Source organism: Anas platyrhynchos, chromosome 7, assembly GCF_047663525.1.
Source record: "Anas platyrhynchos isolate ZD024472 breed Pekin duck chromosome 7, IASCAAS_PekinDuck_T2T, whole genome shotgun sequence".
Taxonomy (NCBI): domain Eukaryota; kingdom Metazoa; phylum Chordata; class Aves; order Anseriformes; family Anatidae; genus Anas; species Anas platyrhynchos.
This window is the reverse complement of record NC_092593.1, coordinates 17,237,607-17,263,416: the sequence shown is the minus strand read 5'-3', so window position 1 is coordinate 17,263,416 and position 25,810 is coordinate 17,237,607. Positions and strand designations below refer to the sequence as shown.

Genomic DNA, 25,810 nt, shown 5'->3' with positions numbered 1-25,810 from the left:
TGGGCAACTACAAGCCAGTCAGCATCACCTCGATACCTGGGAAGGTGATGGAGCAAATAATTCCACAAACAAGTTCCAAATATATTAAGGACCTGAAAATGATTGGGAGGCAACAGTGTTGATTTATGAAGGGAAAACCATGCCTGACAGACCTGATAGCCTTCTGTGATGAAATGATCAGCTTGGTGGACAAGCAGAGAGCAGTGGATGCTAATCATGTTGATTTAGCAGGGCTTTCAACACCAGCTGCCATAACATCTTCATTAACAAACTGATGACTAGACAAGTGAACAGGGAGGTAGATTGAAAACTGGTTGAAATGCCAGCCCTGAAAGATTATAATCAATGGCACAAGGTCAACATTGGGGTCAATGCCTCTTAACATGTTCATTAATGGTCCTTGATGATGGGTCCGAGTGCTCCCTCAGCAAGTTTGCAGACAGCTGAACGCTGGGAGTGGCTGGTACACCAGGTGGTTGTGCTACCATTCAGGGGGATCTCAACAAGCCAGAGAAATCAGCCAAGAGGAATCTCACAGAGCTTAACAAAGGGAAATGCTAAATCTTACAACAGGGAGTAAGACCCCACCAAAACAATGAATGCAGGTAACTGCCTAAGCTGGCGACCAAATGGCTGGGAAGTAACTTTACAGAAAATGGCCTGATAGTCCTAGTGAACGCCAGTCTGAACATGAACTAGCAATGTGCCTCGTGGCAAAGAAGGCCAACAGCATCGTGGGCTGCATTAGGAGAAGAGTTGCCAGCAAGTTGAGGGAGTTGGTTGTTCCCCCCTGCCTAGCATTAGTGAGATGCATCTGGAGTGCTGGATCCAGCTCTGGACTCCACAATACAAGAAAGATAGGGATTTGGTGGAGCAAGCCCAGCAAAAACCACAAAGATGATTAAGGGACTGGAACATTTGTCATATGAGGAGTGGCTGAGAGAGACTGTTCAGCCCGGAGGAAAGAAGGCTCAGGGAGATCTTATCAATTTACCCAAATAACTAAAGTTGGGGTGAGTAACTTAGATGCAGCCAGACTCTTCTGAGTGGCCTCCAATGAAGGTACAAGATACAACAGGCAAACAGGCACAAACCAACATACAGGAAGTCCTTTTTAAACAGAAGAAATTTATTCATTTATTTATTTTTAAGCAAGGGATTGCGCTAGATGACCTCTACAGATCCTGTGGTTCTTTGACTTAGTTACCTGCATTCATTACAACAGCATCTTATTCTTCCAGGTCCACTGGCTGTAAAGAGATTTCTGATGTTTGCAAAGTCATGCATGGCAATGGGACCTAACTATGGGGCACAGGTACACCCCAAGGCATTTAAATACTGTCTATTTAAATGCTGCCTATCCGGCCCCAGGTTATTCTGTGTGGCCAAGCCCTGTGAAATATGCACAAACTTTAAGAAACATATGGACTTCAGAGTGAAATGTAGGACATAGGTAACAACTGATGTTTTAGTACTATAGGCATATTACTTGCAAAAAAAAAAAAAATCTCCATAAAGAAATAAGGCTATTTAATTGAGCATGAATTAAATAGTTCACTATATACAACTGCATTTTCTTTGTTACTATAACTCTTTATTCATTCTCACTATTTTTTCTTTTTTAAAGAATTTTGTAATTTATTTAGGTATATTAATAATGAAGTCATATACAAATCAGAAAGTGATAATAGTACTGTTTAGTTATTTTAGTGATTATATGGTATTACTTTTCTTTTTCTTTTTTTTTTTTTTGACACTGAAAAATAGAACTAAAATTACTCAAGCGTTCCAAGGTCAGTCTTCTATAAGACACCATAAAGAGCAGACTTACTACTTGAAAGCCTTAGCAAAGGAAGGTAAGTCAGTACTGAAATGTGTTTGGAAAGTTTTTTTGTTTTGTTTTGTTTTGTTTTTATAAAAAAATTGGGCTTTGAAATCAAAGCCAGAAACAGGCTGAGCTTGGACATGACTGAAGGTTTCTACAATAGAAATCAAAGGTGGCCTCTGGAGTGACCAAATACAGAATAATTAGGCTTTATAGCTTAAAGCCTACTTTTAAGTTTTGTCTAAATTCTTATTCGCAGTTAGTGCATGTGCAGAGCACTGCAGATCTGAGTCATAAGGGATCTGTGCTGTTCTGTATTATCTTCTTCCAAATTCTCCCTCTCATATTCTGCATCAAGTACACAAAACCAGCTCACCAGCAGTACTTGTGCAGTGATGAAAAGCTGATAGCAATACTCCCATAGTCTCTCCCTGATTTATCCGTGGTGTCAAGCACAGACAGAAGTTCTATAAACTCATTTGTATGCACTGTCCACCCACAAACTTTATCTCGTTGTGTGAGTGTTGAGTCACAGACAGGTAGTTCTTGTTCAAGCCTCAGATTCATGTAAGCTGTGGGTAATAACAAAAGATATTTCAGTCTCACTCGCAGTAATGATAAAAGTAAGGTACAAATAATTTTGTTATAGCAACCCCCCCCTCAGATCAACAGAAAGCAGGGAAGAGCAAATTCCATTTAGGAGCATCTGCTAATTTGTTCACAAGTAGGAGCTTTCATCCAGATCAAGAAATCACTGGTGGACCGTATCAACCGGATCACTTTTGCCCACATGCTTGCTGACCTCATCAAAAAACCCTCAGGAAGCCTAGAAGGTAAATACTTTAAGTTTAAAGTATTAAAAACTCTAAGTTTAGAGATGATGTGTTGGCACCACCCAAACAGATCATATTTATCCAGGTGCATGCTAATTCTAGCCTTTATTGCACTTTCTGCTGCTTTGCCTGGAACAGATGTCAGGTTTGCTGGCCTTTAGTATTACCCATCCTGCCTCCCCTTTTTCTCTCTGGAATAATTGTAGAGATTGCTGTCACACTGCTACCCTGCAGTCCCCAGGCTCAGAGAAATCTGTTTGTTTTGGTTTGGTTTGGTTTTGCTGTCTTTAGCAGATCTGCTCCTTCTTAACTGCCCTCCCTTAGGAAGCTCAGGTGCCCCGCACACAGTCCTGGGGATTTGTTGCTCTGCGTGTTTTGGATGACAGCTCTTCCCAGTCAGTCCTGTTTCAGGCAGGCTCTGCTGACTCCCCCAGAAAGGAGGGTTCAGTTACGGGACTCACCTGCTTATTCCAGTAAATACACCTAAATGCTTCATTTAGCTTCTCTGCAAAGTTTTTGCTCTCTCTTCTCTTTTTCTCTGCAGTTGTCTTTTGGTCCAATAATCTGGTCGTCTGCTTGGTCAGAGCTCTTCTTAGCTCGAATTCCTAATTGTTCACAGTTTTTATTGCTCTTTCAGTGTGTTTTCTTATGTTTTGTGTTATGTTTTGGAGGACTTGTTAGTGCTAGGTCAGAGGTTGGACTAGGTGATCTAGAAGGTCTCTTCCAACCTAGATGCTTCTGTGATTCTATGATCCTTTCTGGTTTTGTTGTTGTTGTTGTAATATGAAGATGTGTTCAACTTCTTGCTTCTGATAACCTCCCTCGTGGTGACATTATTTTGTGTCTGCTTCCTCTCAGAACTTCTGAAGACTTCACCACGCACCGATGCTGTGTTTTGTGTTCTTACTGGTTCTAGCTGCTCCTTTTTGTTTCCTTTTCACAAACTTTCTCATTTCTATGTCTCAGTTCCTTTAAAATTAAGCGTAGCTGCTGCGAACGCTTGACCTTTGTCAAGCCCATAGGAATTTGGAATATAAACCCAGGAACAGCTACCGTAAGCTGAAGATCTAGAACAAGATCTTGCACATTAATGACGACCAAATGAAGGTCTGCATCTCTTCTGTGGTTTCCTCATCCAGCTGCTCTGTGAAATGGTACTGGTGGAGTCAACGGCGGTTACCCAAAGCGCAGTTTCCGCAGATTCATTGCTATTAAGCTGCTTTAAGCTGGCATTTCAAACCACGCAGAGCCTGTGTCACTTGCTGGGTTCCTGCTTTGTTCATTTGATTTGATTATAGCAGCTCACTAACAAATTTCCCTGCCCTATGACCAGCAGAAGTGATTCTTACATATTCTGTATGTATATTATGTCCTGGTACTGTGATGTCCAACACATTTAGTATGTCACTGTCTTCCTGCAAGACTAGACATTTGATTTCCCTCAGTTTATTCATTAGATTTTTAGCATTTGTGTAAGAGTATGTTTACTTGGAGGTTTCATTTCCTTCCTCACCTCCCATTTGAAAGGCACTGTCTTTGTTCTCTGTTCCCTGTTTCTGCTCCCCGGTCTCTTCTACAGTCAAAAAGGCAGAATTTCTATGGCTTTGTTCATGGCATACTGGACTGTTTGTTCCCCACACAGGCTGCTATTCGATTTATAGCTTAATCACAACCTTCATGCCTTTAAATGCCAGCAGCTTAGCCCCCTGTGAGCCCATCCTTTCCACGCAAGCTCTTTTAATTCCAGATATGCTCCCAAATCCGGATTGATGTGAAATTTGCTCTTTATACCATCCTCTTAGCTGTACTTTGAAAACTTGTTTCTTTCTGGTCACGCACAGTATAGTAGAGATAGCACTGCCGGAGAAGGTCTCATCATCAACTTCCCTCTGACAAGCTGCCTCCAGAATGTCATGTGAGCACCAAAACCACAGGCTTTTTAGGCAAGCAACAAAACTCCGGCACTTTTAGGAAACTCACCTGCTTTGCATGTTTAAAGATTAAAACCAAAACAAAACACCACCCTTTAATTTTAGAATCCCTTCCACCTGGATTAGTTTTTATTTGCTTAAAAACATTTCCCAAATTATAACTGGTTATCTTTTAAACCGTTCCTCCAAACTAAGCTTTTCTGCAATAAATTGCAGAAGTGTTGCAAAAGTATTATCTGAGTAGCCAGATCCCTCAAACATTATTTGAAAAATAATCTTACATTGGCACAGTACCAACAGAAAGTGGCTTTTGAGAAGATTGAACACATTAACGCTGTCAGTAGAACTACTGCACCGAAACACAGTTTCCATTAAAAAGCCACAATGCAGGTGTCAGAAACCCTTTCTTAAAGTGCTACGAAAGAGTATCATTCACCACTTACTTTGGGGTTTTAAGCACTTCTCTGAATGTTAAAGCACTGCTTTTATTATTTTGTTGTTGTTCCAGGAGCATGTAGAGATCCCAGCAAGAGTCAGAGCCAAACCAACACACACAGAAAGACATTCCCCACTGTAAACAGACAAGATGCAGAGGAGTGGATGCATCCACATGACTTTTTTTTTTTTGTCTTATATCTCAAACCTTTTTGTAGTATTTCAGGAGATCTTGTCTAATCTGAGTTTGAATATGCAGCAGGACAGAGCTGCAGGCAGCCCTGTAGAAGCTGGCACAGTCAAATTTGTGTAAAAAAGGAGGCTGGTATTAGGATGAAGTGTTGTAATTCCTTTTTATTAATTCTGGAAGTAACCTACCATATTTCTGTGTAGACTGAAAAAGAACAGTCTCTAAAACAGTAACACCAGGCCTATTTATTTATTTATTTATTTATTATGAAACTTTAAGAGAACCAAATGTAAGGACTCCTAGCAAAAATAGACCATTTAAACACAACTAAAAACTCAAAACCTTGGAACTTGTGCTAAAGATTCATTCAGATTGTTAAAGAAACACAAGACACGTACAAATTCAGAGTGTGCGGTTTCATCTTAAGCTTACTGTGCGAAAGGATGATTTCATAACATGCTAAAAAGGTAAGCCACTTCCACTGAAACAGGAAATCCAAAACTACAACAAAGAAATGCCGTTTCTCTTTGTGTTCCCTTTTTGCTAAAAGTTAAATAATCTTTAATGTTTAAAAATAATTCTTCTCAACAGCCAGATAAAACAGCAAGCTGGCAAATAGAGTAAGCGTCCATGAAGATAAAGACCATCAGGTGGAGTTAATGCAAGCAAAAACATCAACAACAACAACAAACAACAGCAACAAAACACCACCACCACCAAAAACAAAAGGTATTGCTTAAAAACCTCTTAATCCAAATCAGTTGCTGGATGCTTGTCACCTCACCCTTCAATTTTACTCATTATTCTTCCATGGCCACATGGGATTAACTCAACTAAACCAGACTTATGTATGTGTCAAAAAAGAATCTCTTGGCTTTTGGCTACACTTATGGTAAAAGTTACAATTGTCTGCTTTTCTATTCCATTATTTAAATGTTTCCAGGGCTGGTATTTTGAAGACTTAGCAGGCACTCTACTAAGATCAGAGACATGTTTTAATATTAAACTTAGCAGCAGAACCTAGGTAGGAATGAAGACTTTTTCTGCTCCTGCAAATCTCTTAAGCCCTGATCTGTTTTGTTTTGTTTTCTGTGAAGGCCTGGGTATTGCAAGCACTGATGTTGCAAGGTGCAAAAAGTAATAAACAACTTTTGTTCCCTGTTCAGATGTTCCAGTTTCAAAGTCATTGCTGGGGGGAGCAGAGAGGGGAAGAACACATCATCTCCAAAGACTTCCCAGTCTGGGGAGATGCTGGAGGTAGCAAATCCTTTTCCAGCACTCCCTTTGTGCTCACTGCCATGGGATGCGCTCAACCTAGCCAGAAAAACCAGATTGCCAAAGTGTTGGCTGTAAAAGAGGGAGGATGGCTGCTGAGGCAAAGTATATATTTAATGTGGTGAGCAGAAGAGATGGGGTGGAGATTTATGGGTAGATAGCTGTTGACACTTTCTGCAGGTAATGCTATTGTTATAAACATATGGACATAAAAGCGAAGAAAATATCTGTTGATGAGCAAGAAAACCCCTGCTAGAAGTACAAGGCTCAAGTACAAGTCACAATGTTGGTATCTCCAAAGGGTTTTTGGTTGGGAAGGTAAAGTCATCGGCTTGAGAGTAATAGGAAAGGCTGCTGTGCATTAATGTCAGCTCTGTGGTGGAGTCCCTTCTGTACCCAAAGTTCTCTATTTGGCATGTTTTCTCTTCAGGCATGTTTGAAGTTTGTTCTGCTGTTAGTGCTGCTTTGCAATGAGCTGTAGCTCATGGGGACATGATTACATTTGTGATTTTCAATGTTTACCTACTATGCTGTAAGTATGCTGCTGTGCAGCTCACATTAAATGCAGAAACCTCATTGACAAAGCTAGGATAAATCCTTTAAAAATTAGGTTTTGACATTGTCATAATTTTGATAAGTTATGGCACAAAAATAGTTTTTCAATTAGCAGAAAACTGTACAAGATTTTCATAGGTTATCATATGACACAAATGCACAGATTTTAATATTATTAAAAATAATTCTCTCCTAAATCTCTCTGTTTTCTCCTAAATACAGCTTTTTTTTTTTTTTTTTTTTTTTGTTTTGTTTTGTTTTGGTTTGGTTTGGTTTTGGTTTTGGCTTTGGTTAGTTGTATTTTGTTGTTGTTGTTGTTGCTTTGCTTTGTTTGTTTTTGTTTGTTTGTTTGCAGAGTGAATATTCCATGTACAACCATCTAACTTAAAGAAATACTTTCTCATCCTCCTTTTTAAAATCTGATGTAATTAAAACACAAGTGACAAGAGAGGGGCAATAGTATTCCACAGGCAAGAGGCACATTTATTAGGTCAGAGGCCCAGGAAGTTCAGCAGAGGAAAAGTTGTTTGAGATACTGCCTTTGAAAGCTGGCTTCATTAGGAAGAAATGTGTAGGAGCTTTTTACCTTTTTGGGGACAGGGAAAGATGCTGTACCACGGAAGGAGAGGAATGAGAGGACTTTCCAAGTCCTGTTCTCCAGTTGCCCGTAGCAGCGTTACCCAGAACTAATACCATAAATGGATAAGCAGTTGTATAAATGTTGATGTGCACCAACTCTTTATGCAAACAGAAGCTGTTGACTCTACTCAGGTCAGAAGCAGGCAGGCTGGAAGCTACTGGTGGCAACTGGTAGTCTGGTAATGGATGCAGGGGCTGGTTTTTCTGGGTAGGTTGTTTAGGTTTCTGGTTGAGCTCCTGGGATTCAACTCCTAGTCTTTGGGAGCATCTGGCTGCAAGGAATATTTGGCCTTGCTATTTGACTGCCACATATGCAGCTCCACCCAAAAAGTACTTTCCAGCATGCAAATCCTTCTAATTCCTCTAGCCCTGATCAGTGTGTCCTACAGAGATCAGTGCTGTCACTGTGGACTTTGCCTTGTGCAGGCTGCCTGGTAGACTGCCAGTCCTTTGCTGTAGTGGGGGACAGCATGGCATCAGAGTGCACAAAAGTTGGTTAGCCAGAGATGCTTCCCAAGCCCACTGAAGGGTTAACAGCCACAAATTTGCTGATTAGCTTTTAGATGATCATTTCCACAGACCAGAACATTGTGCTGTGATAAGGTTTTTTATCTTATTAGAAGACACTCAAAAAAAAGAAAAAAAAAAAGTGTTTTTTCATTATTATTATTTTTTTTTAATATTCTTGACATAAAAAATAGCAAAACTACTGCATACATCTCAATGGACACTGTGGTTTTCTATAGCTTCCTATTTTTGAAACCTCTGTCATCAAAACAGTCTTTCTGGATTGTGCTGGATAAGTAAAGCAGTAGTAGAGATCTGAATCTATATATTCTTATCTGTCTGCTGCTTGTCAGGGAGCAGAGGGAAAGGATGTATTTTGGTAGGCTTACAAAAGATGTATATTGTGTATCTCCTTTTATATTAATGTATGAGAGTGTAAGTGTAGGGCATACACATGCACATGCAACTGAAACAGCAATAAGCTCAACAGCAATCTTTACTATCCTTTGGCATTCTTTAATTTCTGAGTCAGGATCAGGGCCTGATCCTGTGTTATCTAGCATGGTATTATATATGCAGATAAATGAAAAAGGACATCAAATTGGAAGCACACAATGAAGAGTAGATGCGATATAAATTTACATGTCTTAAGAGAACCTCCCTTGTATTAACATAAGTATCTGCTGATACATGTTCGGTAAATAACATACTGTTAATTTCAAAATTGCTGGTATATGTTCAGTAAATATGTACTGCATGCTGTTAGTTTCAAAGTTAAACTCTTTACACCAAAACCAGGACAGTCAGTTATTACATTAGAAATAGCACTCATTTGGAAAGATTCATGGGGATGCAGGGTTCACACCTGGTGCTTCTCATTATGATGTTTTATTTAAAAAATATATGTGGTACCCCACCGCATATTTAATTTTAGTTTGAATAGCTCGCTTTTGTATCAGACCCTCCAGTTGGGAATTTCTGCCTCCCACTCTCTGCATTGAGACGTGAGTGCTTTGCTCTTCCAGAAAACAAACACTTTCTGGTAGAGGAGCTTCAGTTTTGCTGCGGCTATGGACCCCTCACTGCCTGAAACCAATTTCTGATCTTAAGAATAGCTCCTGCCTTCGCAGCCAGGTCTGGCTCTGCGGTTTCCAGCAGCACAGAACAGTTGCTTACTTACAGATGCCTGGTTTTGTTCACTTTCTTTCCGTTCAATTCCCAGTCCGGCACACCCTCCACTCCTGCCTTCCCCGGGTGGCCAGATTCCTATGCGATGGGCACATCTGAAACACATAAAGCAGACTGCATGTTGCCCTTCCCAGTTTCGTGAAGATCTGTTTCTCTCCCTGAATGACTTCTCCTCTAAGCCAAATCAAAATAGATTTTTCTAGCCAAAATGTTTTTTCCTTGCAACTTTGCAAGTGCTTTCTTGCACAGCTGGGGTTACAGCCTTTCCAGGTCAGCGCTGAATCACAGAACACAGAGCTATAAACAGACACGATTTTATTTTACATACTTTGTCAGCTCTCCTTCTTTCTCTTTTCCTCCTTCAGGCCAACTGGTTGTTCGTCTCTTTGTGCTTTTATTTTTGGTTTCTGTAACTTCCTGTATTCAGCATCATAATTTTCTCAGCAATAACTATTTCAACTGCTCCTTTTCTCTCCTCCCTCTTTCCCTTCCCTGGCAGGAGCAGACCAGCTCACTGCAATTTTAGCTTCTAGCTACTTGACAACGCCAACTCTTAGAAAGTATCGCGGCTGCCTGCCACTGTTCTGCTCCCTCCTCAGTGTCACAGCCAGCACAGGTCTGGGACAGCCAGGAGGGGAGGACTCAGTGGCCTTGCTGAGGGTGTCCCTACAGGAGGGAGACGTGTCCCCTGGGCATGGCCACACCACAGAGCAACCCACAGGGGACATTGGGGCCCTCGGCTGCTGGACAGGAGGGCAGGGACCCCTACCTGCAGCCTGTGGGGACAAGCTGAGGGGACAGGCTGTGGGGATAAGCTGTGGGGACAGGCTGTGGGACATAGGGGCCTCACACCAGGCCCTGGCACATGGCCCTGGCGCTGGGAGGGAGCGAGGGCTGCAGGGTGGCCTATATAAAAAGTGTGTTTGTATCCACCTTCAGTTATTTCACTTTAGCATCTGCTATTACTTGTTACTTCTGTTTTCTGTTGCCTTTTCTTCACTTTTACCACATACTCTTTCACCTTGAACCTTTGTAAAGCTTTGGGTTTATCTTTAATTGCTACTTGTTAATTAGGTCTGGTTCTTTACTTCACTTTTTTGTCCGTTTAGAATTCCCACTTAGTTTCCTTTCTACTTTAATCACTTTGTCGTTAGCTTGTTTAGAACACTATGAGGTAACTAGGTCTTCTTTTCGATTTTTTTTCTTGCTTTTTCCTCGATTGTGCCCGTTTTTTTCCCTCGCTTCTTTTTCCTTTCACTTTTCCTCTTTTTCCCCTCGTTCTCCTCCACTTTCCGCCTCCTGTCCTCGCTCTCTCTCCCGCTCCCCCTCTCCGCAGCCCCCTTCCCTTTGTCTCCATGCCCCTCGCTAACTCCGCTCCGCCCGGCACAGCCGCCCCTGGCCCTGCCCGGCTCGGCCCCGCGGCCCCGACCCCGCGGCCGCCGCCCGGCCCCGCCCCTCCCCTCGCCTCAAACCCGGAGCCTCTCTTCTCCTGGCAACAAGTGACGCGGCGCGGGGGCGGACCAATCAGGCCGGCCGCTCGGCGCTCGGGCCAGCCGGCGGCAGGCGCGACGCTCGGGCACGGCGAGCCCCTCAGCGCGGCCGCTCCGCGGGAGCATGAGGCGGCCGGCGGGACCCGGGCTGGCCGCCTGCGGCCTCGCCTGGCTCCTCGTCTGCTGCGCCGCCCGGCGGGACCCCGCAGGTAAGCCGGGAGCCCACCTGAGGGGCTGAGGGGCTGAAGGGGGAGGGAGCCGGCGCTGCGCGGCCGCGGGGCGCTGCGGGAGGCCCTGCGGTGCGCGGCGGGCCGGCTGCGGGGCTGAGGGGGCTGAGGGGAGAAGCCGGGCTGAGGGGACAAGCCGGGCTGCCCCGCTCCGCACCGGGCCTTCCTCCCTCCGCACGGGGGTGAGGAGGCTGCCCGGCCTCCCGCTGAGGTGTGTGTGGGGGCTGACCGGCTTTGGGGCTCGCCCGGTGTGGGGTGCGGAGGGGCAAGGCTCGTGTTTCACGAAGCAGCTCGGGGGGTTGCACCTCAGGGAAAGTCTCGGGGCTGGTGGCGAGCAGAGCCAGCCCTGAGCCTTGCCCGGCCACCTCACTCCTTCCTGCGACCCCTGCGGTGACAGGCGGCGGGTGCAGCTGGACGCGTCCCGTGAGGCGACCCGCCACGAGTTTGCAGCTAAAGGTGCCCTGTGAAGCTTCGTGGTAAGAGTTGGTAGCTGACAGTGCCCCGTGAAGCTACCTGGGAAGAGTTTGTAGCTGAAGGTGTCCTGCGAAGCTTCGTGGTAAGGGCGCTGAGTGGGAGGCACCAAGCACTGCTTTTCAAAAAGCGCCTCACAAGAGAGGTCCGATATGACAACTGGATTTTTTGGGGGGAAATTCTAAAAAGCAGTGGTTTTGCTCTTGCTGTAAGAGCGAAGGTTATGCAGGAAGAAGTGAAAGAAGAATGAGGAAAGGGGAGATCTGGGGAAAGGCGTAGAGCAAGTTGCAAGAAACTGAAAAGGAGATGAAAGTCTGGAGGGGAGAATAAGAAGCAAAAGGAAGATAAAGTGTTGCAAAATCACAGGGTAAAAGGGTACCACAAAAGCAGGATTGGCTGGTTAAAATATCTTACTTAGTTAATAAAGAGGATGAAAGAGAGGGTTGGTTAAAACGTGCACTTAGAAAAAGCCACCTCGGTGGTGGCTGACTTAGAGATTCTTCTTTACAGTTTGACCAGCTCAGTACCATTTAGACTATTTGGCACTTATGCAGTGGAAAATACACTAGTATACTGGGAAATAGTGGTAAAATTCACTGAATAACATCACTGAATATTTTCCTTGCTGTTCAGCCAAACCTATTATTAAGTCATATTAAAAAAACGCAGTAGGAATGTGATTGACAGTGCATTACTATTAAATACAAAACACTACTCAGCAGATTCCTTATTTAAGCAGCAGAGTAATAGCCTTGTGGGTCTGGGACAGCAGAGGTCCTTTTCAGCCTGGTTAGTGAACATTTTATACTGGGGGGCCATCTTCACTGTGGCATAGAAATAGTTTTAGGCCTTTTTTTTTTCCTGGCTAGCTTAAACCTACTGCCACTTGTCATAGTGGTGTTATACTGTCAGAGGCATCAGCTTGTATCAGTGAGGTGATCCATATCTCTGGTGATCCATATCTCTTTAAAATTAAATGTTATGCTTTGCCGGCTCTTTTTTTTTTTTTTTTTTTTTTTTTTTTAAGGGACAAGCTAAGTCACAGCTGAAAGTGGAACTAGCATTTCTGTATCATTTTGAAAATGATACTCCTAATGCTTTGTCTGGAATCTTAGGGGCCCTGCATTTTGTTCTTGTGTAGTTTTGCAGTGAGTTGAATATTCATTCGAAAAGTCTCTCCCTCAAAAAGCAATGCCAGTTTTTTTAGTAATGATGCAGCTGCACCCATGAGCTGGTTCAAGCGTGAGCCCATCCTGCTATCAGTCATACACGGTACACAGATTAGAAAAGAAAGTGCTTACTAACTGAGGATTATTATTAATTATATTTTATGTTGCCTGTGGTGTGTTACTGCATTTGCATCAAAGACAAAATTCTTAACTCACTAAGCTTGCAAATTAATTAGAGATTGATCCAATCAGCATGTGTTATAATTAAAAGATGATTTTTGTTTGATAGAGTTGGACTTGGAAAACAGCCTCATTTTATCCCCTTGTTTTATAATAACTTTGGAAGAGACTTTTTTGTTGTTACTGAAGTAAAGAATACTTGCTAAAGTGCAGGAATATGTACTTACTGGTAAGCTGCAGTAAGAGACCGAGTATAATGTAAAAAGAGCTGTCACTCTAGTTTTCTGGTAGTGTGCCTCAGAATGTGATTAAACTTTTTAAAAGAACTTCCTCTGAAAGTAATACTGATTCATACTCTTACATGGATATTGATTTGTTCCTACCCAGGCAACAATGCCTTTACCATTCGCCATGACGGACTGAACAAGTGCTTACAAGTTAAAAAGTCATGGATACTGATGGATGACTGCAAAGAGACAAGTGAAGCTTTATGGAAATGGGTATCCCAGAATCGCCTTTTTCATCTGGGATCCAGGCAGTGCTTGGGACTTGATATAGTCACCAAATTACCATCTCGCCTGAAAATGGTTGATTGTAACTCAGAACTAATGCTGTGGTGGCGATGTGCTGATGCTTCTATCATTGGTGCATCGCAGTACAAGGTGACTTTGGTGAATAACTTTGTAACTGCAAGCATAAACGCATCAGACCAGTGGAGAAGCAACAATTCCTCTGATGATATATGTCGGTATCCTTACCATGGTAAGTTTGTACTGGGGTTTGGACGGAGAATAGTTGTTTTTTTACTTCTACATTTATGACAATAAATTCAGAAAATTAATTATATGAAAAGACTGATCACATAGAATGTTTTGCTGTAGAGAGATACTGATATTCAAGGTTGAATCTTAACTATTTTAAGAAAAAATACATATATCTACACAGCTGGATAAGTTGTGTTACCAAGTAGCTTTCTCAGCATGTTTAAACCCACCCCCGTATTTTTGTGACAACCTATTATGAAATATCAACCACATTGTATCAGAACTGAAACTGTCCTCTTCACAGAGATGTGAAATTTTCTGTTACCTTAAAAGTAGGATTGGTACAGCTGGTAGGCTGTGCAATCAAATTCAGCATGTGCTGTCAGTTCTCAGCCTGTTGGACTCTTTGGAACCCTGTTTGTTTTACTCTGGTAGTCTATTCACTTGCCATGGAAGCCAGACTCATCTAAAATTTAATGCGTGCAGAAAGAAGTGATAGAAACTTGCTTTACTCTATTTGAGAGGAGAATTTTCATTATATTTGATATTTTTTTTTCCAAAGTGGCCAGTCTGAAGAGCCCAGTAGGCTTCAGTTTGCAATAAGTTTTCCCTCTTCTGTGTCTGTTGATTAATATAACCTTGTCCTGTAGTGTTCTGCATGAACTGTCTGGATTTCAACAGGACAATGTATTTGTCCCTGACTCACCAGGAAGGGGGGAGCACATTTCCAATGTGTTATGCATCATGCAGAAGAAAAAGTACAGAAAAATATTTTCTTCCCATTTCTTTCAGTTCTGGCACTGCTGCATATTATCTATAACAACAAGATACTGTGTTTTAAGTCCACAAGTGTGATTTGGGTGCTTTGAAATTAACTATGTCTGTACAAGCAATAACAATATATTTGGTGTCCTTTTGCTTTCCCAGGCAACTTGTATCTAATCCTTTACTAATTTTTACTTTATTTCTCCCCCATACAGAGATTTATACCAAAGATGGGAACTCCTATGGGAAACCCTGTGAATTCCCCTTTCTGTATAATGACACCTGGCATCATGACTGCATTCAGGATGAAACACACACGGGTGGGAAATGGTGCGCCACATCTGAAGATTATACTCATGATGGAAAATGGGGAATCTGTTTACAACCAGGTGTGTTGGGTTTTTAAATAGTCCTCCAAGCATTCTGTCACTTCACGTATGTACATACAGCTCCACCTTGGCATAACACCTTGCTGGTAAGCTGGGTGAAAACAGGTCACGTTTCTGTTGCAGCGTTGACAGCACGCACTTACTCTGCAGTATGTGATTTCAATGTAAAAATACATAAAGTTTCAGTATTGCAGTTTTTGTTCTGAAACGTTCCTGATGTTTCATTATAGGCATAGTTAAAAGTACCTTCTGCTTCCTTTAAACAGAGGATGGCTGTCAGGATATCTGGGAACATGATCCGGGGGCTAAAAGTTGCTACCAGTTTAATACACAGTCTGCTCTTTCTTGGAAGGAAGCTTATATTTCATGTCAAAAGCAAGGGGGAGATTTACTTAGCATCCAAGATGCGTCTGAATTAAGTTATGTACAAGGTAGGTGTATTTATTCACGTATGAACATTAAGAAGTGTTGTTAAGTAACATCAGTGAAGACAACATTTTAGTTTCTGTCTTTAAATCCTGGATTAAAACTTGATTGTGATTAAATGCCTTGGTGCTCTTCTTAGTTTAACAAAAACTATGTTGCTGATCTCACTTTAGAAGAATGGGTTTCTTTTTGTTTGTTTGCTTTTAAGTTTATCTGTGTGACTTTGTTGCAGTGGCTAGCTCTTGTTCTTATATATAAGTAATGTCCCCAAAATCTCAAATATGGGCCAGAGTGGAAGTTCATTGGGTTGTATGCGCATTTATTACACTTGCGTTTTAGCAGCATGTTAGCATCTTGTGAAATTGTTCTTGCTGATATTCGGGCTTGGCCTGGAGGAACTATCAGTGTGCTTTTGAGAATATAAAATCAGATGTCAAACTCCTGGAGGCACTGAGAGGAGAGGCAAGTGGTTGAGTTCCTCATCAGTTCAAGAAAAGTTGCACATCCAATTATAGCAGCAATGTTTTTTGTCTTCTAATGCAATGCCTTTTAGATAAAATCTCTATTTTAGAGGAGATCAATAAGGTTTGAGTATTTTATACTAATTGTTTTCTTGAATAATAATAAATATCCAGGTAAAGATGACATCGCTGAGATCTTTTGGATTGGCTTAAATCAACTGGACGTTTCTGGAGGTTGGCAGTGGTCAGATCACAAGCCTTTGAATTTTGTCAACTGGCATCCAGGTAATGGTTCTGGTGGTGTTAACAATATTTAGAACAAAAACTAGCATTACCCTTTTTTTTTTTTTTTTTATTTTTCTCCTCTTCTCTTTTTCATTGGACTTCATCAAAACAATCATTGCTCTATTTAAAAAAAAACTTTTAACTCTGTTAAAAGTTCAGAAGGCATCCTTTCCTTCTAGAGAGGGAATCTTTCTCCACTAATTCTCTATTTATGGAATATTAGGGGAAATCTATAACTTGAATGATATCTTTGAGGTCCGTTTTAGCAAACAAGGCTACTGCTGCCCTAAGTGCTAAATTTCTCCTCACACTGACAGGATGGCATTGACTTCTCTCATATATTACAATGATTGATGTTTGTGCAAGAAATTACATTACCTAGAAGTCTTCAAAGTTGCTTACAGTTGTTCTGAGGTGAAGATGAAAGAAGTGTAAAACCTTTGAAAACCCTTTTCTAATTACTTCCAAGTTCCTGTAGAATCAGTGAGAGTCTTGTTTGATCAGAATTTTCAGCATGTATTTGTAATATTCTCGGAAATATGGTGTGGATATTGATATATGAGAATCCTGGGGGAGTAATAGTCAGGAATACTGTAGCTAACATTGTTCTGTCATTCAAGCTGAATGTGACCTTTTTTTAAAATGGAATTCTCTTTTCCTTCAGTTTCTAGAATAGTTTTATTCCATTAGGCTGTGACATTAATTCTGTGAAAAGAGAAGTGGTTTCTGTTACTTTTTTAAAGACTTGCAGAGAAATGTCTGTTAGATTTTCCAAATGTAGTCTCTTTTTTTTTTTTTTTTTTTTTTTGTCAGCTGTGGTGACACTGGGACTGTAATGCAGTGCTAGAGACTAGACAATGCTGAGATACAGTAGGATAGTTTAGTCTGCGGTCCTAGCAGACTGACTAATGTTACTGAGACGTTCTAGCTTAAATGTACAGGTATGAAATTGTAATAAATATGTTCTGAAGTCCACGGTATTATTTCAGCTGATGGACTAATCTTGTCATCAAAAAGTTAAAACTACAGGGCAGAAGGGATCTCAGATGGTTCCCAGTCCAGCTCCTGAGCCCTGTGCATCAGGTTGCTTGGGCCTGTCCAGCTACACTTAGGTACACTTTAGGTGTCTCCTTAGATGTAGATATTGCAGCCTCTCTAGACCACCTATTCCAGTTATTGAATACTCTTGTTATGAAAAATACTTAGGAATATCTACCTGGAATTTTTTATGTGCAAGCTGTCTCCTTTGCTTCTTGTCACTTCACTGTATACCTCTGAAAAAAGCCTGGTCCTGTCTCCTCTTGCATAAAGAACTAAGGTCTACCCTGAGACCTCTCTGTGTGAGGCTGAACAAACTCAGTAAAGGGAAACAGGTGCCTTGTATGGGGCACAGGTGGGATCTGCATTAGGCTTCAAAGAAAGAGAGCCAAAAGAGAGAAGCCATTGGAAGGGGCTTCAGGGGAAGCTGGGGACTACAAAATTAGTTCTCCTATGCAAAATTTTTGATTTGGGGCCTTGTCTGTTAAGGTAAGAATTATGGTTATATTTGTGAAAGTGCAGGACTGTGTTTGGAGTTGGTCTGGAAAGAGGCTGCCAAAGGAAACTGAGAGCTGCAAAAAAGGTTCTCCCTTGAGATATTTCTAGTCTGGGAAAGTGCTCAGCCAAAGCTTTGTTGTATTGTAAATAGAACATTCCTCCCAGTTAGATGATTAAATGTTGGAATGGAAGTCTTGATACCTTGGTTCTGTAACTTTCTCACAAAAAAGTTTCTCTGGGACCTGTGGCAGAACAGGTGCCTTCATTCAAGGCAAGTTATGTTCTTCAAATACAAGGTGCTGTAATATGCAGCATATATTACTGCATTGAAAAGCTCACTGATAACTTGTGGTCTTTTATTTTTTTCTGTCTGTAGATATGCAGAGTTTGTCCCCTCTGGATGGAACTAGCTGTGTGGCGATGAATGCTGCCTCAGGTCAGTGGCAGAGTTATCACTGTGGGACTCAACTTCCGTATGTTTGCAAGAAGCCATTCGATGAAGCTTCAAGCCTCCCAGGTAGGACAGCTTGTATGTTTGTTTCTGTGTGTCAGTATGTGAGTAATGTTCACTTATGCAGTCTTTTTCTTCCTTCCCAAGCCTTCATAGGCATCTCTGCCAAAACACTTCACGGCAGCTTTGAGTATTTTAGCAGAGCAGAATCAAACTCTCTATCTTCAGTCTCAAGATGATCTATCACAAACAGCTTTCATTTTTCACAGCTTTCTCATTCACACATAAAGCATTTCCCAGCACAGTCCTGCCCTTTTCATCATGTTTTTCTCCATAGCTTGTGCTTTTTTTCATGTGCAGCTGGAAGTCTGGAACTGGCAGTTGCACATCAAAGCTTTTCATCACTGCATTAAGACCATTTCTCTCACTGTTGGAGTTTTTTAACATAAAATGAGACCTACCTGGGACCTGGATCAAACTCTGTTGAATTAAAATAAAAGTAATTAAATGACCATGCCATCTTCTGAAAACAAGCCCAGCACTGGAAATCAAGAGTGCAAGAGTTGGTAATTCGCCCAGTGTGTAATCTTTATTGGATCTGTTACTTTTATCTTGCAAATGCAGTTGGTAACACAATGGGGAAAACTAGAACAGTTTAAAGCCTCATTCTTTTTTCCCTCCACACACACACACACAGCTTCAGTTGTTACAGTGTCCAGCTCTGACATATAACTTCTGCCACGCTTTTGGCAATTTACCTACATCTGGATGTCCAACTCTTCTTCCCATGTCCACGGCCTGTCCATGTCCATTGGTGCTGTGGCCATACCCAGTTCCCAGGGCTCAAAAGTGCGGTGCTCTCATGAGGAAACTTTCACAGGAAGATGATTGTCCTCGAGTGAGGGGTAGAGCTAGAGGATAAAGGGAATGAAACAGTGGCCTGGAGGTGAAAAGTGGCATATAGTGTCTCTGTCTATGACACGTTCTTTCCAGCTACTCCAGGGAAGATATGTGCCATTAAGGAGAAAAAAAAATAATAAAAAAATAAACCATATAAACTAACTAAAACTGGTTCAAATTTATAAATTATCCTTTAAAAACTAGTTATTGTGTACCTAATCTGATTTTTTTTTTTTTTATCTTAACACTGATCCACATCTGTTCTCTGGCTCCTCACTGGGGTATGTGATGATGGCAGCACTATTTATATATACTGTTTTAATAATTAGAAACCAAAATTCTTGTGATTGGAGAATGTTATATATTGAAACCGGAAAGTTTTTAACATATACCTTTTTCAGCATGCATAAAAACAGTCTGAATTCTTGAATATCTTAGGTTTCTGAATAAGAATTATTTAAAACTAAACATTTCTTTCATTCTGAGTTATTCAGTATTGCTCTTTTTCATGGTACTGCTCTAAATATGGATAATAATGCCCTATAAAAGTACAAACCCCTGCTGAAGCAAAACAAGCAACTTTTTGTTGAAGCTGCTGTCCTGCAATGAAGTAACTCGCTTTGCCTTTAATTGCTCTTGTAATGTTACATGTAATTACTTCTGAAACTTTCACTTATACTAAGACCAGCTTAGTAAGAATTCCAGCTTTTTACTCACTTCCACTAACTACCTTCTCCTTCTGCCCACCTTGTGGCCCCAGAATGCTACTATTCCCCATAATATTGCTCAGTCATGTTTATTTGCTTGACTAAATTGTGACCCTTTCTTAAAACATCAGCCCTAGAGAGTCATGCTGTTTATCTGTGAATAAATTCTGATTGCTACTTTGTCTGCTTTCAGGGTGCTGGCAGATTTAAGAAAATACCAACCCAATACCAACCAGTCAATGTAAAATAAAAGCCTCTAATTCAGTTTCTCTTCACTATTAGAGTTCTGGAGACACTTGGATACTCAATGCGATACGGGCTGGCTTCCCCACAATGGTTTTTGCTACATGCTGATACACAACCAGGTTCCTTGGAGTTCAGCAGATCAACTGTGCAAAGCAAATAAGAGTAACCTCATCAGCGTACACTCCTTGGCAGATGTCGAACTGGTTGTTACAAAGCTTCATAATGGTGAGTTGGGATACTTGTAAAAGTCATGCACCAAGTGCTGTGCATCTTAAATTACAAACTGCTTTTCATGTTCCAGCATATGATAGTGAGAACTTGTAGCTCTAAATGAAGGTGTTAATGCTGAGCTTGTATGCAGGCTGTTGTTGAGTGTCAGGTCCTGTCCCTCTGAATTAGCTCTTGTTTTAATTTAATATATTTTATTCATGTAGTTATATATTGAATGGGCCAGCTTGCCTAATTCCCAATGCCTAATACCTGTTCAGTTTTCTCGTTTGAACAGAATCTTAGATAGTTGGGTTGGATATTTGACTGCTGGGTCATTGAACTAACAAACATGATCTGTACTTTGTAGTCTTATGTTTTTGTCTGCACTCTAAAAATAAGATTTTGTTTGAGTTTCTTTTCTTGTGTATTCATTATCTTCTGTATTTTTTCCTGTTTGTTACCTTCTCTGTGAAATGTGCTCACATTCATGAATATCATGTATGATTTTAAAAATAAATTATGCTTGTCTCAAATTTTCTTTCTCATTGTAATAAAAAAATGCAGCATTTATGCTTTTAAGTAGAATGAGAACAGCAAAGTTATTTTTTTTATCACTCCTTTCCAATTAGTTTAAGGATTATCCTGAAACCTCTGTGTTGCCCTAATTTCAAATTACAGATGCTAAAGAAGAAGTGTGGATGGGTCTCAGGAACAAAGACGTACCAACCTTGTTCAAATGGTCAGATCATTCAGCTGTGGATTTTACATATTGGGATCAGAATGAACCAAAAGTTCCTTTTAACATCACTCCTAACTGTGTGTCATATTCAGGCAAGGTAGGAATATGGTGTTGGGTTTTTTATTTTTATTTTTTCCATCATAGTAGAGGTAACATTGTGTGTGAAAGTCAAGGGGGGTAAATCAAAAGAATGATTTTATTTCTGGTATAATCTTTAAAGTGCAGATAACTATTTGATTAAAAGAGAACTTCTTAACTAAGAAGCGCTGGCTAAATAGTTTTATGTGCCACAAAGAGTAGAAGAAATGGCTTACAGCTCTGAGACTGCCACTGCTGTTGACCAACTAGTTGTCCCTGTTGCTTGGAGTTTTGGATTATGCTATTTTTGTTTGTCTGTGGCAGAGAGCTGGGAAGGAGGTGGGCCCAACTTTTGAGAGGAGAAGCTGGCTTCAGTCACTTCCAGGGTCAATTTGGGCCTCCCCATTTAAGGGTGGGTAGTGAGATATGCTGGTGAAAGAAGAGGAAGTGGATGAGGAAAGTTGCTGGGAGGGAGAAAACAGAAGCAGCAAGGAGTGGGTGGGGGAAAGAAGGTCTCAAAGATGAATGTTGGGAGAAACAGGCTGTATCCCATCCTCCCAGTTCCAGCAGAAAAGTGGGAAGAGCTTGCTGTGCTGTCCAGCGAAGCTCATGTGCCCTTAGGCTTTCTGCAATGAGCTATGCATGTTTCTTCTCTGATCCACAAGAGAGCTGGCACTCCCCTTGTCTATCTCTTTCCTTTTCAGTTGTGATCCAGAATTATCCCATCTCCACATTGTCAGTTTTCTCTCTTACTTCAAAACATGCTCCTATGCATGTAATCCAGGGTATCCCACTCAGTGTTCTTGCAAGTACGAGTAACTGAGGCATTGCGGCTTTCCCCCTTCCAAAAACTCTGCTCCTGCTCTGTGGAAATATTTTAGTATTTTAAATACTTTTTCCTTTTCTTTTGACAGTTGGGACAGTGGAGAGTCAAATCCTGTGAAGAAAAATTGAAATATGTGTGTAAGAAAAGAGGAGAGATTTTGAATGAAACAAAATCAGATAAAAGCTGCTCATATGATGAGGTAATAGAAAGTCTGCATATCTTTTACCCTCACTTAGTTCAGAAGCCTGTATTAAATTACTTATTCTCTCTACTTCCTATTTCCTTAATGCCTGTAAAATAAAGCATGTGGAACATCTTGGCTGAAAAAGAACATTTCTATAGTATGAGCCAAATTTGGTGTGTCTTCAGATTCTCCTAAGAAGGATTTGGATGTATTGCCACTCTATTTATGGGTGAAGGTGTTATGAGGTTGGACTCAGGAGGTGTGTTTAATTCATATGTTTGGAAAAACAAATTGATTTTATTAGGTATGTTGTCGCTAATGCCATTTGTTCTCTAGTTTCTGTTTTAAACATCCTTTTTAATTTAGGATAAGCACTTGCAACGTAAGGATGTGCAGAGAAAGATAAATAAAAAAGATTAGGTTTCTGCTATGTTTCATTTGGCTCTCATCTTTGTTGACTTGAATAAAGTTTTATGTTTTTTTGTTTGTTTGTTTTACGTGTAACATATTATAGTGTAAATAAGTCTGGAAGTCTTTTCTGTTTTGAACAATCTTGGGATGGAGTCACTAGCTACTTCAGAATTCTTTTGTTAAGTTTTATGTGGTGTCTTGCCTGCAACAGGCAAGTGTATTTACCCCGTATCTTCCTTTCTTTACAACCTGGAGGTATTCTTACTCTGTCTTTTCAGAGACTGCCAGTGGTTACAACTTTCTGTGCTGTTCAGACACCAGTGCATTGGTAGGCTAGTAAAGAGCACATTAATATTCCTTGAAATTTCCATGTAACTATGGGGAAAAGATTTGAATAAGAGATTTTTTTTTAAGTTCAGACATTTTCAGTATAAAGGATTTTTTTGGGGGGGGAAGTAAAGAAATGCTAATAATGCCCTTTTATTATTCCTCTGTTTGAATCCTGGCGTTGGTGGAACAGCATCAGAACTCCTATTGTTTTGAATAGGACTAGGCTGTCACCCTTGTGTTTCTCTCTCTAAATGCACATAGCAGTCAGAAGACTTTGCACAGTTGAGCTAAAACAGTGGTGTATTTTATTTCTGTGGTTGCATTATTTCTTAGAACTGTGAATCTGAGGGTTGATAATACTGCACCCTGTGTGTGATGTGCTGCATTTCTTTCTTGTATATGCTTGTCAGCTTGTGGACACCAACCAATGTTAGCAGTGATTTCTGTTCTCCTGCAGATAATGTCTAAATTAGGTTGTTAAGTTTTTAAATACGTTTTTTTGTTCTTTAACCAGGGATGGGAGATGCATGGAAACTACTGTTACACGATTTATAAAACAGAAGTTTCATTTGGATCACAGTGCAATCTTACAGTAACAAACAGGTAAAGTAATTTCTGTAATTTATTTGTGCGCTTTATAGTAGGATCCTGGAGATGCAGTCATCAAACCTCCATATTCTAAGCAATGGTTTAAGACAGAAAAAATAGACATAGAATTGCTACTGCAGAGAACTGACAAACTGTTTTCCATGGTGTGACCATGGCAAACCTACAGCATAAAGACTTCTCAGATGTATTTGAATTCCCAGCCTGCTGACCCCTTATTGAATACAGGACTGCCTGGACAAGCATTTGAACTAACTCATGTAATAATATGCCTGGTTTTCAGATTGACTCAGTAGTTTCAGATATCTTTCAAATACTGACTGAGATTAATCTGTGAATTTTCAGATTTGAGCAAGAATTTATAAACAGTCTGATTAGAAAGTACACCAAAGTTGAAGAAAAATACTTCTGGACTGGTTTGCAAGATATTAGCCATACAGGAACATATTCCTGGGGTGCAGTGGATGGGGAAAAAAATGAAGCTGTGACATATACTAACTGGAATTCCTTGCAACCAGGTAAACATAACAATTTAAAAAATAAAAATGTAAAAATGCTATCATTTTACATTCAGCAAGCATTGGAGCACCATGTTAGGGGGCTCCAAGGATGAAATAAAATAGTCATTCAGAAATCTTTGTATTTTTGGAAAACCAACCAATAGCTTTAAATATTTCTTTGGTGGCTTACATTTTAGAGTTCTCAGGAGGATGTGTGGCCATGCCCAGTGGGAGGTCTGTTGGAAAGTGGGAAACCAAGGACTGTAAAACCACAAAAGCGTTTTCTGTCTGTAAAAAATACATTGGGCTGCCCAAGGAACCAGAAGTGCTTCCAAAGCCATCTGATCCCTGTCCCCCTGGGTGGCACAATGGATCAGGCCTTGCCTGCTACAAGGTAAGAAGTTATTCCTACTGGATGTTAGTTGTTTGTTACTGTCTTGCAGCAAGTATGTGATTAGCCGTTTTATGTCATACAACTACTCTGAAGGATATTTCAAAGAGGATGTATTACACGGGGAGGAAAAAATCTTGCTGATTTACATTGATACACAAGAAAATCTGGAGGCATTCATCCTGTGCTGGTTTTCAAAAGATGCAGCGTGCCTCTCCCTCTTGATCTGTGGCCAGCTCTGCATGTTAGAGCTGAGTGGGGTGAGAGCATTCACCTCCTGCTTCCATCTCGGGAGCCCAGTACTGATGGAGGGTGCTTGATTGCCATCATCCAGCACAGAGAGACACCGGAATAGGAAAGGAAGGTGCTTTGAATCTCCTTCCCTTGTACTCTTAAGGGTGTAGATGGGGAAGATGAGATTTTCTCTGATTTGAATGTGGATATCAAACTTCTTAAAAAAAAATATATAATAAAAATAAAATAAATGCTGCCTCAGTTGCATTTTACTGTTGTTGAAATAAACAGTGGAAGTAAATAGTCATGCTGTTAGCTGGAATGGCTTACATAAATTCACATTTAGAAGTGCACATTTTTTCTTACTATTAAGAATCTAATCAAAGTAAAACTGAGGCTGTTTATTGGATTGTGTGTTCATTATTTCAAGATCCAGTGCCTGCAACGAACTGTGTCCTATACGCAGCTCATTTGGCAAAGTGGGGAAACACAACTCGCATAACAAGGCTGTGGGCAAGGATCCCAAATGTGTGGGTCTTGCTGATGTGCAGCATAGTTGTCCCTGCTCAGCCGATGGGGTGTGACAGCTGGCTCTGGCAGTTTCTCCAAAACTCTTGTTGACCAAGTGCAGCATGTCTGTGCAGAGAGATCCTGCTGACGGGAATTGGCTTGGACTGATGTCAAGGGGATCAAGTGAATATGTTAGCTGAGGTGTATGAGCCAAGTCTGAAACTGACACATGCAGGTAGCAAAGAAGGTGCTGAAGAACTTTTTTCACCTTTAGCACCCAAATGGGCTTGGTGTCAGTGGAAACTGGGTTTTGCAGTTCACCCTACGTTTTAAAGAACACCATCACTGAAAACATAATTTGGCTTGCAGTTTTGGAATGAGTTGGGTGTTGTTTTCTAAAAATCTTTCTGGTAAAGAAAAACAGAGAAATTCTGCCATATGGAATATGTTGCATTTGAAACAAATTTTGTCAGCTAAACTTCAAAGTCTGGCTGTTGTTGAACAAACTGGAAGAAATAAAATAATTAAGAAGTCAAGTTTAAAATCAAGATCTCTCCCTATGGAGATACGCGTTATTCATTCCAACAAGAGGTGTCCATATCTGAGTAGTAGAGCAGAGTTTTAAAAATGTTGTCACTCGTGTCATTTTCTACTCTGATGGCTGGTTGTTGTGAAGTTCTTCCACAGTGAAAGAGTGCTGCGAACCAGGACTTGGGAAGAGGCGGAAAGGTTCTGTGAAGCTCTAGGAGGCCACCTTCCTAGCTTTACTAATACAGAAGAAATCAAGGCACTTCATTCTATCCTGAGAAGAATAATCAGGTAACAAAACAGCCATGGACTACAATTTTGATTTCAGTCACACATGGGTGTAGATCGTAAATGCTGCTGCTGACCCCAAATGGCAAGTATGAGACAGTGTACCCTGACTGTTTCCCACAGTAAACAG

General features: G+C 40.9%; 1 protein-coding gene and 1 long non-coding RNA gene across 2 annotated transcripts in view; one reads left to right on the top strand and one right to left on the bottom strand.

The window, feature by feature from the left end:
- Nucleotides 1–1,509: 1,509 nt before the first annotated feature.
- Nucleotides 1,510–5,814, bottom strand: LOC119717465 (uncharacterized). The gene is made up of 2 exons (XR_005267052.2): nt 3,120–5,814; nt 1,510–2,397 (listed from the first exon to the last, which is right to left on the bottom strand). It is a non-coding gene; the product is annotated as an uncharacterized lncRNA (long non-coding RNA).
- Nucleotides 5,815–10,890: 5,076 nt separating this feature from the next.
- Nucleotides 10,891–25,810, top strand: part of LY75 (lymphocyte antigen 75) — a 46,854-nt gene continuing 31,934 nt past the window's right edge. Inside the window, exons 1-13 of the mRNA XM_027461496.3 lie at nt 10,891–11,077; nt 13,303–13,677; nt 14,660–14,833; nt 15,100–15,264; nt 15,895–16,005; nt 17,918–18,058; nt 19,882–20,070; nt 20,734–20,891; nt 21,787–21,897; nt 23,138–23,226; nt 23,575–23,747; nt 23,927–24,123; nt 25,541–25,683. Coding sequence (XP_027317297.1) covers nt 10,993–11,077; nt 13,303–13,677; nt 14,660–14,833; nt 15,100–15,264; nt 15,895–16,005; nt 17,918–18,058; nt 19,882–20,070; nt 20,734–20,891; nt 21,787–21,897; nt 23,138–23,226; nt 23,575–23,747; nt 23,927–24,123; nt 25,541–25,683 — 2,111 coding nt within the window. The 5' untranslated portion in view covers nt 10,891–10,992. The remainder of the gene's footprint in view (nt 11,078–13,302; nt 13,678–14,659; nt 14,834–15,099; nt 15,265–15,894; nt 16,006–17,917; nt 18,059–19,881; nt 20,071–20,733; nt 20,892–21,786; nt 21,898–23,137; nt 23,227–23,574; nt 23,748–23,926; nt 24,124–25,540; nt 25,684–25,810) is intronic.